Raw genomic sequence first — 16,126 nt, forward strand, 5'->3', positions numbered from 1 at the left:
TTAGATCAGGATGTTCAAAGCACAAGCTCTGTGTCTGGTATAGCAGCCAACTATGAAATCTGGACCTAGATCTCAGCTTGGATCTCAAAAATTGCCCCTCTCCAAGAATTTGAGGGCATGAGAACTTAAATGGGGGGTAAGTTGGCTCTCTTCAGGCTATGCTGACACTAGCCCAGGAACCAAGATGGAAATCTACAGCCCACTTCCACAGACTCAACCTTTCTAAACTCAGGTATGGAAGTGGAGTTGTCTCTGACAGGAACATAGTTTCTCTAGGAACTTCACATAATGAATGGACAGATTCTTCTGTGTATGTAAAATACTAACTAAATGAGACTTCAGAATTAATTCATATTTTAAACAGGCTACACACTTCTCTAAGTAGTGGTTTCATTGAATACAGTGAATTTCATTGAATACATGATCCTAGGACAACTGCACTTGTACACTGGGAATCTCAGGTTAGAGATCTAACCTGAGGGCTGCTAAATTTAGCTTAAGTTGCTGAATTCCTCAAACACTTGGAAGCAAGAAAAGAGCCTCAGGACATAGGAATTTGGGAGCAACGGGACTCTCACCCCATGTCAGCTCTCAGTGTCCACTCTGCTACTCAAGCTAAGTCATCCAAAACTCAGCACCTATTACAGATCACAGAATGTGTTGGGAGGCACCTCTGGATGACATTTAGTCCAAGCCCCCTGCAAGTTTACCTAGAGCAGGTTGTACCCGTTGTTTTTACTCTAGGACTTTTGGCAGATCAATTTAGCCTTAAATCAGCCCTCTTGTTCTCACTCCTGGGGTAAGCATTAGCCGTAAGTGTTAGCAGAACAGCAGACAAATTCCTCTCACATCCCAGCCATCCCTCCCCTGCCAGTCTGTGCAAACCTCACTGCGTGAATTACCAGCTCATGAACTGCTCTCTGGGCAGAGCCAAGAAAACATGGAACACTGTTCCCAAAGAGTCATTCTGCCTTCCAACATACAAAGATTCTGAAATGGGCACATCCTGGAATTTAACAAAAAAAACCCCTCTCCAACAGAAACAGGTATCCAAATATCTGTTTGGAGTCTTAGATATTCATATGAGCAGGAAGGGAAGGTAGATCCAGTATCATGTATGTTTTCAGTGATGTTTTTCAGTGATGTTTTCTCTACAGCTTGAACACACACAGCCTCTCAATCTCTTCATTAGTACAAGGAGATACTACTGTTAGAACTAAATTAGAGTCCAGCAAGAACCTGCAGCGTAACCAGCCCTACAGGAGAACTCTCTAGTGAATGGTACCTCCACCGGAGCAGTCGTCACTCCAAGCCCGCCGCTTTCAGAGACCACAAAAGCACTGGCTACCCACGATGTGATGGTGTCAGGTACAATGGCATCCACTGTGGTTTCTGTGTCAGATCTGAGGGCAGAAGGGGAGAGCAGACTTCCAAAACCATCCATTTACACACATCATTAAGTGGACATATATATTTAAAATGCTGGGAAAATTAAGTCCAAATTCCAGGAAAGAAAAGTTGCTCATTATCCATTTTTCTTTTTCTAGCCATTTAGAAATACCGTGATGGAATCAAAATTATTTTAAATTTTTTAATTATTTTAAATTACATTAATTGAAGGCAATTACACTGGATCACATCGCATGCAATCCACTGTTACAGGTCCTTTAAAACAATCCCAGGTGATGGTTGCTTCCTGAACTTCTCAACTGTAAAAGAGTACAAGACTTGTTCTTCACGACACAGGTCAGATTTCACCATCACTTGACAGTTGGATCTATTCACTTAATTAGGTGCAGATAGCAAGAGATTTCCCTTTCTGGACTAATCACCCATCTTTTTATATACTGTAGAGAAAAAGGCTAGGTCACCCTATCCATTATCTCCCCATTTGTAAAAGTAAGAGTTTATTCCTTTTGTCTTCAGGTCTTTTATCTAACTTCTATTGAAACACCTAGGCCTTCAGTCAGGCATAATCCTCTCTTGTGCAGTTGGAGATGGAAAAAATGAGGAGTTGTACAATCTCACTTGTGGCCTCTAGGTGGTAGCAGAATATAAATCTACATTTTTAAAGCAGTGTTCTTCAGCACTGGTGTAGAACGCCACTGAAACAAAAAAAAATTGTTTTCTTTATGTTTTCCTTTTGCTTCTAACTTTTACCTTGTTTTAGTGTCAGTCCAAAGCCAAGTCTCTGGAAAATGTGTCCTCACATAGAGATTGCTGAAATCAGGAGGTCCATTTTTAGATACCGGCATATCATCACCAAAACCATCCTCTATAGGTATCATTCCACCATCTACAAAATAAAAAATACTGTCCTACTCCAAAATCTATATTTAGAAAGCACAAATAAATACAGTTAAGAAAAGTCAAATTAATATATTGTTTGGAGTCTAATCTATAGCTTTGTTACATATGGTAAGACTACTCCAGGACACTAGGAACTTTTTTATTTTAAGAATAAAAAAGTTTCACATAAATTTCTACATGGCCTCTGCAGAGTGTGGATGAAACTGATGTAATTTGGCCACACATGACAAACAACTGCCATATATATCAACTGGAGCTGCAAATGAAAACTCCACTCATCCTCAGGATTTCAGGGGTAATGTCACTGCAGTGAAAAAGGAAAATTTCTGAAATGCTGATCGTATGAATTTTGTATATCTTCAAACTTAGAAATGGTAATGATTTTCAAAGCTGGATGCAACCTGTATGCAGCACAGTAAGAAGACATAATAGGGGCCCTATGCCATGGACCTCCTTCCCCACTCAGTAAATTGGATTTGGCTTCATTTGTTGTATTACTTACAAAGATAATGTTCCTTATCCTCCTCAAGAACTGCATCAGTTGATACCCAAAGGCTGCATTTCTGGATAAAATTTATACAGTATATCTCAATACAGGACATTCAGGACATCAACAGTGCTTATCTATTTTCTCTTCTTTCTTTTTAGGTAAATAAAGTCATAAAGCAAGCATAAAACTAAAGTAAATAATATACACAAACGTAAAAAAATGAGATAATATGAATCTGAATATTGCCATAACCATAATGACTGAAAACTTTTTGAAGTGAAGACTATATCAGGCATAAAGCAACCTGTATTTATGGACTTATAAATATGGCATTCAGAGTATTACATATTGACAAGACTCACAATTTGAAACTCATATAAGCCATGAAAACATTACATTGTCTATAGTTGCAAAAGTTAGAAAGTTCACTTTTTTCTAGCAAGTGACATTTGAATCACTAAACAGTAAAAAAACCCAACAGCCTAGAATTACAAAGAAAACCCCAGTACCTTCTTTCTTTTTAGGTAAATAAAGTCATAAAGCAAGCATAAAACTAAAGTAAATAATATACACAAACGTAAAAAAATGAGATAATATGAATCTGAATATTGCCATAATGACTGAAAACTATTTGAAGTGAAGACTATATCAGGCATAAAGCAACCTGTATTTATGGACTTATAAATATGGCATTCAGAGTATTACATATTGACAAGACTCACAATTTGAAACTCATATAAGCCATGAAAACATTACATTGTCTATAGTTGCAAAAGTTAGAAAGTTCACTTTTTTCTAGCAAGTGACATTTGAATCACTAAACAGTAAAAAAACCCAACAGCCTAGAATTACAAAGAAAACCCCAGTACCTGAAATACACCAAAAGAACCTCTGACCAGGGGGAAATACTGCACTGTGCTGTATAAATTGAGCTCATGGAGGACCTAAGAAAAAAAAATAACAAAAAAAATCATCCACAGACTGAATGCCAACTCACATTTTAAGAACTTTCACTGTTGCTATTTCATACAGCTGTACCACGAGCTATAGGTTGCTTAGCTCCCATGCCAAAAAGGAAATAATCTCTGACATGATGAAGGGGGTTAGGTTGTAGTGGTTTTATGATTAATGGAAGAGTGACCAAGACTGTATATAAGCCTGGAATAAAGCCTATAGCCCATTGATATTTTATGGCACTTAGGCTATGTCCTTTGAGCACTTTAGGAATGATATATATTGTAATCTCTTTCAAATTGTAAATGCAGTAGAGCTTCTGCAACCAAAGGTAATTTAAACATATGAATAATTTATTGTGCCCTCCCAATTAAGAAAAAAAATCTTTATTTTATATTATTAATTTTAAATAGCACAAAGAACAAATCATTAGGAGTTTTTTTTTCTGACATTGTCTTTTCTGAAAGAAGAAACAGCCAAGTCTTAACAATTTATCAGGTGAAGAACAATGAAGTATTGATTGGAATTGGAAATTCTGTGCCTATTACCTTTTAAGCCTTACCCTTTCTGTCACTCATGTGGCTTGTGAAAGTAAAAGAAATTGCTTAATTACCAGCTAAAAATCATGCTCAGAAAACATGACTTGTTCAGCATATAATCTGCAACATTTCCACAAACATATATCTTTCATACACACAATAATGAGAACGTCCTTTTCCCACATACTTACAGATTCTTCTGTTATGTCACTACCTTCTCCCAGAAGCTTTGCACTTTTATCAACAACTGAAAGTCCAATTACTGATCCTGGCTGTGTTGTACTGATTTTAAGGGAGACTTTCTCAGATGGCTTGGCCTTATCTTTGCTCCAAGAGATTTTAATCTAGAAAAAAGTGACACATAGCACTGATTTAAATTCTACCATGATATTTACAGCTGTTAATAACTCCCAGGAAATAGGTTTTTGAGATTATTTGGCTATAATTAAGACCCTGGATTTGCTTTTCCTGGAACTTTTGGGATGCTGGAGACCTCTGAGAGTCTTTTTCCTAGGACTTTTGGTAACTTGGATAATCATGAGGCAAATTGAGACATTTTTCACGTAGCAGGACAAACAGGCTCCCAACTGATTTCTGGTTGTAAGTGCTAAAGTCTCCAGAGCAGAGAAGGAATTTGAACCCATCCAGCCTTTGGAAGGGCTTTTATTTGCACAAAGGACCAAATATCATCTGGTGAGCAAGCTGGAAAAATCAATTCAGTGATGCAATGGGCATTTCCCCACTCTTCTTCAAACTTTTCTGAGTTCCAGTATGGATATTCACATGAAGCACAAACACTGGTCACAATGTGACAACTGCCTGGCTAGAACAAGATCATTATAAACTTCTGCAATTATGTAAAAGTTAACATAATGATACCTTGTCACCATATTGGCCAGAGTAACCTTTGGCTCAGTAATTGACAAACCACCAAAAACACGAGGAGATGCTGTGCATCTGTTTGTGTGGAAAACACAGCACCAGTAGAACAGACTTTCAAATATGCAAAAACTGGACCCTAATTGTACTGGTATCATTAAAAGTCTTTCTAAAGACTTGCACAAACTTCAGGTTAGATCCTCAATTAAATTTTTTTTATGTTTACAATCCTATGATCTAAAAGAAAATTTTTTTAAGCTACCACACAACACCCAGACAAAACCATGGTCTCAGATTCAAGTTCAATACAATTACCTTGTCATCCAAAGCAGGCTGGATGGGGACAGTGAGGGCATCATTTACAACCACTCCAAACTCATCTACGTAGAATACAAGTATAGATATCAAAGGAGCCCAGGAATTTTCTGCTGTTAAAGTGAATGTTTTTGTAGATTTTGTGCCAAAAGCCATAATTTGTTCTTTAGATAATACCTGAAAGAGAAAAAAAAAAAATCAAACACTCAAACTGTTGGTATCCTCAATATATCATCAACAATTGGTTCTACAAGTAGCTGCTAAAGAAGAGACACATAGCTGTGATTTATTATTTTTTCTACTAACTGGTAGGCCAGTTGTCTGAAAATGGGCATGGTATCTGATGTAATATTTAAATAATATATTTTTTCCCATGTTTTAATTGCTATATCACTATGGACAAGTAAAGAACTACACCAAGTGCACACATATGATATGAGAACATAAATATACAACAGTAATAGGATTGGCTCATGTGGGTTATCTGTAACAGCATTTGAGTTTGGATCAGGCACATAGTTTTAAAAGCAAACCTCCAGAACACCCCTACTTAGAACACTTGGTTTGCCTCATGGAGAGTATGAACTGGGGTCTAGTAATGTGCTCCAGTTAAAAGCAGACATTCATTTTCACAGATCAGATTAGACCTAGTCTGAAGCTACTCCTAATACCTGGATTTCAATTGCTTCACTCTAAGTTTTTTCCTGCTGGATCATACACTTACTAATGAAGACAGGGAGATGAAGGGCACTTCCCTGCCTTTGGTCGCATGGACCCAATTTATTTTAAACCTTCTAGAGAGTGTTTCTATTTTAGAAAATATATATAAATGCCCAAAGTTTACGTGGTTTTCCTGGTTCAGTTTACTGTTAAAGTCTGTGAAAGAAAAAGAATCCTAGCTACCATGGTCACTAAGATGCAGACTGAAAAAGTCAGGCATGTGTAAAGGATGGGAAACTTACCATAGTATATATAATAAATCTTTCTGATCCTTCAAGATACAGTAGAGCAGCTGAGCAATTAAGCCACTACCCAAGACATTTATTTAAAATGCTTCCTATGAATCTTCCTTGTTAACAATGCCCCTCTGTCCACTCAACCATCTGTTTCCTCAGCAGGCAGCTCTTTTCCCCTGCACCCACAGGCTCAGCCTGACACTCCTGAATCTGCAGACAGGATCCACCAGGCCCCTGCTTCCATCTGCAGGACCTGCTGACAAAGCCACAGTTTGGGCTGCTCCTGGGACATCCTTGTCCCTTGTGCCATTGCAGATGCTCTGCACAGTCAGACACAGTATTGCTCTCACAGTTGTGCCTTGTCTCACATCTGCAAGCAGAGACAACCCAACACCCAGGTCAGAGAAGAACTTCCTTACAGTGCCAGGGGCATTCCTTCTAAGGTAGAATAATAGAGTTCTCTTTCAAAAAGGACCTTCCTAGTGGAAAGGAAGGTTTTGGGCCTTCTCTTCCACAAAGCACAATTAAAAAATGCCAAATCTCAAATGTTTAATCACATTCCACTCACTGAAGTATTTATCAAGTTGGTTAAAGGTCACCTTGGATTGTCCCCATATGCAAAGCCTGTAACTTACCAGATAGTGATACTCTCTCACTGGCTTGTTGCTTGCAATGCTCAGCTCAAAAGGCTTCCCAGCCTAGGAAAAGCACACAGTTCATATGGATGAGTATGGAAAAACCATAAATAACTAGGCTTTAATCGAGGCAAGTTTTGTCTCAGACTGTACCTTTATATCCTGGCTCTTTGTTTTAACCTGGAGATAAGTCTGACTGGGGGAGCTGAACACATCATAGACACCTATGTCAGTCTTACTGCTGAGAAACTCCGCCTGCGAGACAGTGCAAAAAAACCTCTTAACAAAACATCAAAATCTGTGGTGTTCATTTATGTGCTTACAAGAGCATGGCAGCCTTAGCAAAGTCCACTTTATACTTTGGGTATCTGGGGTTATTTCCTTTGATATCATGGTGCAATTATTAAATGCAATTATTTGACAGGATCTCTAACTTTCTTTCCAGCTGTAACATGAAGTAACAAAAATATCAACAGGTAACATGTCAGCTGTTGCAGATAACAGTGCTCATCACTGATCCCAGCCCAGGCAATTTAGTGTGTCAACACTCCAAAGCAACATGCTACAAAGCAGTACCTGAACTCTCAGAGTTTTGGTATCAGACAGGATTGGAAACTCAACATCAATTACTCCATTTGCTGGAACTGTGTAGTTCAGCATATGGACTGTCAGATTCCTCTCTTCTGTTGCCTCATTTTCCAAGTGAGAAAATGAAGAGTGATGGAAAAGCAGGTCTGACTCTTGTGCAGTGATTGTTACAAGATTCTGCCTCTCTTCAGCTGTCAGCTGGCTGCTATCAGAACGTGACACCTTTAGCTAAACAAAAAAAGAAAACACTCATCAAACCCACCAAACAGGGTAAAGCTAAAATGCACAACACATAGCATGTAACAATGTATATGCACTCACATCACATTAAAAAAATAATGCATCCTTAGATTTCTCACAAATTGATAGCTTTATTTCTGTTCCCTATTAAGCACTGCAAGTAGGCAAGTCAGGCAAGAACAAAATTATTCATAACTCCAGGGAATTAAAAAAGAGTAAAAGCAAAGTAGATGGAACTGAAAGGAGACATGTTGCATTTCAGCTCTCCCAATTACTCTTCTATTTGAAAATGTTTGTGTCTCAAGTAAATTATACATATCCTACCTACAGTCTGAATACCTAATTTTATCACTTGCATTTCACCATCACAAGTAAGGGAAATCCAACATTTATGTAATGTGGGAAAATGAGTCAGATGAGCAGAGATGGTGCTGAGTCAGATGTTTTTATTAATAAATCAAATGAGTTAAAGACTGAAACCAGGCCCAAAACTGACAATGTGCTTCTTCATTCCATCATACATCAATCAGCACTACACATTAAAACCTTCATGCCCACATTCAAGCAGATTTCCATGCAGTAAAATCATTCTTATTCTGCATTATACACTACCAAAAAATGAACTTTTATATTTAAATGCACTGCACTAATATTTCCTTTTTCAGTCCATAGATGTCACTGCATTACCACTCCTCCTCAGCCACGATTTCCCTGTTCTCTTTCTGAAGAGTATATGCTCTTCATGTAAGATCTCCACTTTTTAGCAACAGCAGCACTGTTCATTCACACTTCTTTGGCAGCACAACTGAAACTTTCCTGTCTGCCAGCTGCAAGAATTGACAGATGCTTCAGCTATCTCTCACTCAGTTCATCTTTGGAAGAGGACTAAAAAACAGGTGGATTCAAACTGGGATGCTGGCAAAGAAAATGGAAAGCACAAAAACCAAAAGCCCAAATGATCAAGCTACCATAAAGCTATGTCTTGAGCCAATGCACTTTGGAAGAGTATATTCAGCCTAAATCACTGCTATTTAGGTCACATTTCTATACAGTAAAGGCTCAAGAACTGTAAAATTGACTCCCCTTTTCAAGCCAAATGCAGTGATACAATACGCAACCTCTGCAAAATGTAGAAATGGTGAATGCAGATGAAGGACAGAATGAAGAACATAAAATATTTCTATGAATAGACTGCAGCTGGCATGAAAAAGACAGGACAGAAGGCAGAAACAACACTTTCACTTGAAAGCAATGTGGTTTGATGAGTTTTAACTGAGTTATGCAAAAGCTGTTTAAATATACAAGTTCACTTTATAAAGTATATATTTGTATGTGTGGATGTGTTTATATATATATAGTTAGTTAGATATACAAATACTATAAAGAGTTTTGAAAGTTAATAACTAATTTGTTGTTTCAAAGCACAGTCAAAAAGCAGCTAGGGAAGATTTCTCTTCCATAAGAATGCTGATAAATTATACACAAATATATCCTACCAAGATTACAGCATTCCCTGCCACTTTACCCTTTTTGAGAGCAAATGCCTCCAAGTTTAGTATTTGCTGATATGCATTGTGAAAAAAAGAGAGAATTTGAAAAGAAATCTGTAAACTACACATAAAAATGCAAGGCAAACTTTGCTATCTAAACATAGAGAAGTCACATTTGTTTATCCACAGATGATAATCAGAGAAAACAACTTACAGTAGCGATGAAGTTCAGAGAAGGCTTTATAACTCTAGTGTAGTCCAGAAATTCAATAAAATAGTCACTTTGCTTTGGAAATATGATGGTACTTGAATTTTGGGAGATTCCTGTTGAATAATTGTAGGTGTTTAGACAACATGCATTTAACACATATATTACTTTAGCAGTGATACAATGTACTGCCCATGACTTGGAAATAATTCTATCACATTTTTCACCATTTCCACTCCTATCATTCTTCATCCTTCTAGCTGAGCATCAGTATAAAGGTGGTATATACACTGGAACTGCCTGCTACAATGCAATATAAGATATATCACAAGGGGCTTCACTCACACAGACTATGTTAGAAGGACACAAGGAAGAAATTCATTAAATCCCTAATCATCTAGCTTCACCTTGCTGGGGTTTCTACAGCAAGTCTGTAATGAAACCTAGTTTCTGGTACATGCATACATTTTATACACATGATTTTTTTTTTCTAATGTGGAAGGTACGGTGGAACAGGAACTCACAAAAAGCCCTCAGTTTGCAAATCAGTCCACCTAGAAGAGGCTAGACTGTGGACAAGCTAGGACCAGGGAACTCTTTCTAATAATGTGGCTTACAAATACACAATGTCAGGCAAGTTTATGATTAATGTTGAGTTTGTAAAATTCAGGCTAATGCTAGAAATTTTGTGCCTGCTCTCCTCATCAAAAATGATCAGTCACTGATTTTAAGCTCCTATCAGAATGTGTTTCTTGGTTATTTAATAAATCATTTAGCACAGTACTGAGTTAACAGCTGGTTAAACTATTAAATTTCCAGGCAAGAAACATTTAGATAATATTGAATGTGGATGTGCTGACATCAGTACCACATATGTTTCCAGAGCTCCAACATCTTCCACACAGCAGTAAGGCACTCTGGATTTCTGTCAGAAGAGCTCCTACAGCCACATACCTGTGAGTGACTCAGTCACCACCACGATCATTTCTATCGGCTCTGTGAAATCGCTGTCAGCTTGGTGCCACAGCTGCTCAGCATTCAGGTTCTGCAACATCAGCTTGTTACAGGTTACATTCACGGACCCATTTATCTGCAAGGTAGGAAAAAATAACTCTTGAGACAGAAAAGCCAAGGACACCTTTCTGTCTACTGTAGCTTATTTCTGGTTAAGTCCTCTAGCTCTCTCCACATACAAGTTTTGCAGTGCAAACAACAGAAAATTATGAACACTGACCCTTTATTTTTGTGCTGTCAGCAACCATTTTTATTAAATCCAGTAGAAGTTCACTACTTTTTTAGAGGCAAGAATGCTTTATGGAAAAGTTACTTTTTTTTCCCTAATTTCTACATGGCTAGCACAGTGGGACCCAAGCTTTGCAGAAAAATACAATGAACATGTTCCTGCCTGAGGAGAGGGGTATACGCTATTCAGCATCTGAGTTCAGAGTTTCTGTAGATTAAGTGCTGCTGAAGATACTGAAGTCAAACAGTGGCTGAAGTGAGCAAACAGAAAATTACAGTCATTTCATGTAGCAAAAATTTAACCTTTTTTAACAGTCCACATCTTAAAAGTAAAATGTTCGATTTTGCAACAAGAGTGCAACAAATCTATCACCTCTTTTAAGAGGTTTTCAATCACCTCTTCAGACTGAAACTGTGTGTCTTTCTAAATTTCATTCTTCAGGTTACAATTAGTGCAGTAGCTCAAATGTAATTGCTGACAATTAGTAGGCAAAATAGTTTATACCAGGCTAGAGCTCCACCCAGACAACTGGAGCGTTCTCCTCCAGCCTTGTGACACAAAGCTCAGTGTGCAGGGGCAGACATAGGGCCAAGGAGCCCTATTCCTGAGCATGGGTCCTACAGCACCTATGCAGCTCCTGGAAAATCTTTCTACCTGGGTAAGTTGGTACACTCCAAAATAACCTCTAGGTACAAGTAAATGGAGCACAGGTGCCAAATATAATTCCCAACAAGCAGTCTAAATGTAGATGCTTTAGACTGGAAATTAAAGAGAGTTTAACACTCTCCAGCTGAACTCAGCACTCAGAAATTATTCCAAGCATCATTTAACCCACAACAGGACACAGACTTAAAGAAAATAAGAGAAGACTCACCTCCATTGTTGTTGTTATATTTCTCTTGTTTGTCCAGTAAGAAACAGAAAGACAAGTGACTGTTACAGTTCCCTTTACTGGCTTTCCATATGTGTACCTGAAACACATCAGGCAAAGTCAAACAACACACCACCCTCCAGGACTTGGGCTTCTGAAGAGCTCTCAAGGCAAAAGATCCTACTAAAATCTTATTCTCTGGCCTCAGACATGGGCAGAACACATTTCTACTTTGAAACGTGGAGTTCACCATACTGAAACCAGTTTGGAAACACTAAAGCTGGAAGCCCAAAACCTGGAGAAGACACACAGTGCTGCCCTTTCCACTACACAAGTTCTACAAACCTATTAAAATTACTATGGGCTGTATGATGTACAAAAGTTAAGTCTAGTAAGCTAAAAGCAAGTTATTGAACAGAACACTCATGTACCATCATAACTAATATGCAGTAGAGTTACAATGGGATGTGGGAAGCGTAAGCATTTTGCTTACCAAATACTGCGAACACAAAAGTAGATATCTCCAGATACTGTAGTTTTAATATAATAACTATTACTATTTATTTAGTAATCACAGTCTAAAGAAATCATTGCAAATAATGTCCAGCTATGGCAAATCTGAAAACTGTAACATACTCCCTTCTTAGGATGACCGTAGCAACCTGCAGTCACTGAGCAGCAACAAAATAAAATTTTGTATAAATGTTTCCAAGTTATACTTAAGAGAAACCTCAACATTATCACATTGAGACAGAGAAGTGAAGGAGGGGAGGAATGACATGAGGACCGACAGGACACCTAAAATCATTCTAGTCCTCAGCAGTAATCATGCAGGTGTGGTAACTTTAAAGTACTTTAAGTCACTATGCAGCCACTTAAGTAATCAAAGCTGAAAAGGAGAAAGAAAAATCAAACAGCATAGTTACAGGAACAATTCTGATAACACTGTCTGGCATTTAAACTCAGTCTAAGCAGACCTCATTATTAATTACAATAATAAGCTGCCATTAACTTTGAAATTATACTGCCATTGGGCAGCATCCCTGTACTTAACTTGATCTAATAGCACTCCAGAAAAGAAAATGGGCTTTATGACATCTACAAGTTGTATAAAGAGGCATTATGTCTCTAAAAAACAGTCATCAGGAATCAAGTCATTCTCTATAAATAATTAGGATGCACCAGTAAAACCCTGTCACTGCTGGGATTCAACCTCAGATGGTTCACTGGCATCTAAGCATGAATTTATTGCAGCAAACAGGTACCCTTTCAAACACCTTATGAGTATACCAAATGAAAGGGACAAGTGTCCTGGGGAAGACCAAATCAGCTTAAGAAATCAAATATTAGCTGGCATATAATGGATTCCAAAAGCAAAGTAGAATGGGGGAAAAAATCAAGGTAAACTTTTTTTTAAATTGCCCCTTAGGAGATTCACAGAATCGTTTGAGATGCAAGGGATCTTAAGGATCATATAGTTCTAACCCCTTTACCATGTACGAGGATGCCACCCACTAGATGAGGGTGCTCAGAGCTCCATCCAACCCAGCACTGACAGTTTGTAATATCAGGTTGCACGGACTCTACAGAAAGAAGTGTTTTCTCAAAGTTCAAACATTTAATTTAAATAGCCTGCTAAACAATGATTTCTGCATTTCACTTGTACACTGAATGCTTCTTCAGAAGGTATGTATTTCAGGGCATTAGATAACCTACAAAAGACCCTTTATTTTAGTCTTCTTGGATGGATCTATCAGGTATCTCTATCTGGCTCTCATCTTCAAAAATAAAATTAATCTCTGAGATTAATGCATAGTAACTTTTTGTCTAGATATTTGCTTAGCTGAAAAATAAAATATTTACACAGGAGTCTACACTGAAGTCTCTTCTGAATTTCTCAAGAGCTTTTAATTCTTTACCTATTTACACCTATAGGTATTTTGATACAAGAAACCTATGCTTGAAATCTGCAATGCTGATTTATTGGAACAAGGAAGATGTTCATACAAGTTTGCCTAATTTTCCAAGTTATCTAATAAAATGCATCTACTGTACCTACATATCTTAACACGGAAAATTGGAGAGTACCATAAAAGAACATAAGTACCATAAGAACAAAAAAAACCCCATCAAAATACATATTGCAAGCAAGAAACTTAAGAAATTTTCAAATAAAGTAGCTGAAAATGTATAGCTATAGTCTGGAATTATGTTTATGAGACCAAAAGAACTTACTAGAAGTCTGAAAATCTACAGAATCTTGTTACAACAAAATCCAGGAACTAGAAACAGATACTAGCCAACCAATTTTGAATAGATGGGACTTCATTAGCATTCTATTTTTTACTTTGACATTAGAGAACCACAATAAGTTTCTTAAGAGTAAGGGTGACAAGAGTATCAGTGATTTACTTACTTTGCAGAGACAACACCAGTTACATCTTCATCTCTCAAAGAGTAGTATAAGGGTGTTGTTATCATGACATCAAATTTTGGTAAAACTAAAAAAAGTACAAGAAACATTAAATTCACAGAAGGAAAAATTCTTTAAGTAACAAGGGTAGAACGTGTCATTTGATAAAGACTACTAGTTTCTAAGTTTCCTAATAAAAGGTATGATGTATTTTGAAGCCAATTGCAATACAAGAAGCATTAAATTCACAGAAGGAAAATTTCTTTTTTAAGTAACAAGGGTAGAACATGTAATTTGATAAAGACTACTAGTTTCTAAGTTTCCTAATAAAAGGTATGATGTATTTTTAAGCCAATTGCCAGACTACGAGTTTTTGTTGAAAGGAGAAAAAGGCATTGTAAGAACAGCCCACATATAAGCTTGAAGCCAATTGCCAGACTATGTTTTTGTTGAAAGGAGAAAAAGGCATTGTAAGAACAGCCCACATATAAGCTTCTGAGTCTGAAATACAGAACATTTAGCTTATTCAGCCTTTACAGAATCATCAGCAAGCTTCACAACCAAATACTATAAAGATATTTTGGGAGCATTAACACTACCAAAGATAAACAGGGCAGCTCATAAGATTTGATTTTTTGTCAGTCTCAGAGAAGCCAAAGATTTGGAAGTTAAATTTTCTGTGAGTATTTAAAATGTTCATGCCAGACAAAGGAAGCCAGTATAAATTAATGGAGAATCACTACCGATTTTGGTCACTACTAAATAACACTTACCATATTCCATCACTTTAAATCTTTGATAATGAACTTGACCCTATTGAAAAAAAATTAATATGAGAAAATACATACAGTTGTGGTTACATTAGTAAATTTAACATACCTTCTTGGCCAAATCCCACCCATATTCAAGGTAAACTACAATTTATGACATGGTGTGGTTTCAAATCATCACTATCAGCTCCTGTAGAGACCAGTAGTACATATTTACAGAACAGTTGAACTACAATTTATGACATGGTGTGATTTCAAATCATGGCTCAATCACTATCAGCTCCTGTAGAGACCAGTAGTACATATTTACAGAACAGAGGGACACAGAAGTTCATGTGAAGCAGACTCTGGGTATTTCTCATGAACAGCTCGTGCAGCTTCCAGTCTGCAGACATTTACCAACATATGCTTGGTTTCTGTACTAAAAAAATTGAATACCTGAGCTAGCTAGCATAAAACTACCTAGCACAAGTAGTCACAGTCATCATGACAAAACATGACTGACATACCAGCACCGTCTTTGCTAGCACATCTTAAATTAACTTGTACAAACAAGAAGCTCCTACAGAGTCTATCTAGTGGACAAGACTATTTCTAAATCTTGTATAATCTTATGATTCTACATTTACTCAAAAGGTGGCTGCAGTTTTGTTACAGTCCACAGCTATACTTACTTCAGCAGAGATACCCGTGTGTTGTATCTTCTTGTCTCAGCTATTTGTTACTTATATCAAGGAACTACATAATGTACTGTTACTTGTGTTCTCTTCTATTTCCTATTTTTCTAAATTTTTTCACTCATTTCCTCCACTAGGGAAAGGAAAAATGAATATGGATAACCAATTTTCAGGTGGAATCAAGATGCATCAGATAGGAATGACTGTAGCAAGAGAGGATAAACTGAGAACTCCTACGGTAAAAACCCTAGGACCAGGACCTAAAATGGCAACAATTATAAACTTTTGTTACCTGATCAACAACTTTGCAAGTTAAGCAGCTCAGACCAAACCTTTTATATATCTGTATTTACATACCTCCTAGCAAAATACTCCTATCAAAGTAAAAATCAGATTGCTGCTAATGTGATAATTGAATCACAAAATTGATCACCAAAATAACTGACATATTTATATTCCTAGGTTTGAAAATATACATGCAGATTTAGCTATTTTAGCAAGTGAAAGCCATAATATTTGCAAGGCAAAATGCTACAGCATGGACATGC

General features: G+C 37.2%; 1 protein-coding gene across 1 annotated transcript in view; it reads right to left on the reverse strand.

Moving 5' to 3' along the window:
* Window positions 1-16,126, reverse strand: part of CD109 (CD109 molecule) — a 72,505-nt gene that overhangs the window by 31,483 nt on the left and 24,896 nt on the right. Inside the window, exons 6-19 of the mRNA XM_039730164.1 lie at window positions 14,905-14,944; window positions 14,135-14,219; window positions 11,722-11,818; window positions 10,559-10,694; window positions 9,611-9,720; window positions 7,655-7,894; window positions 7,232-7,333; window positions 7,079-7,141; window positions 5,488-5,664; window positions 4,485-4,637; window positions 3,670-3,744; window positions 2,813-2,873; window positions 2,161-2,296; window positions 1,286-1,403 (exon numbers count right to left, since the gene is read on the reverse strand). Coding sequence (XP_039586098.1) covers window positions 1,286-1,403; window positions 2,161-2,296; window positions 2,813-2,873; window positions 3,670-3,744; window positions 4,485-4,637; window positions 5,488-5,664; window positions 7,079-7,141; window positions 7,232-7,333; window positions 7,655-7,894; window positions 9,611-9,720; window positions 10,559-10,694; window positions 11,722-11,818; window positions 14,135-14,219; window positions 14,905-14,944 — 1,593 coding nt within the window. The remainder of the gene's footprint in view (window positions 1-1,285; window positions 1,404-2,160; window positions 2,297-2,812; window positions 2,874-3,669; window positions 3,745-4,484; window positions 4,638-5,487; window positions 5,665-7,078; window positions 7,142-7,231; window positions 7,334-7,654; window positions 7,895-9,610; window positions 9,721-10,558; window positions 10,695-11,721; window positions 11,819-14,134; window positions 14,220-14,904; window positions 14,945-16,126) is intronic.

This window comes from Passer montanus, unplaced genomic scaffold (genome assembly GCF_014805655.1).
Source record: "Passer montanus isolate IOZ18808 unplaced genomic scaffold, ASM1480565v1 scaffold11, whole genome shotgun sequence".
NCBI lineage: Eukaryota > Metazoa > Chordata > Aves > Passeriformes > Passeridae > Passer > Passer montanus.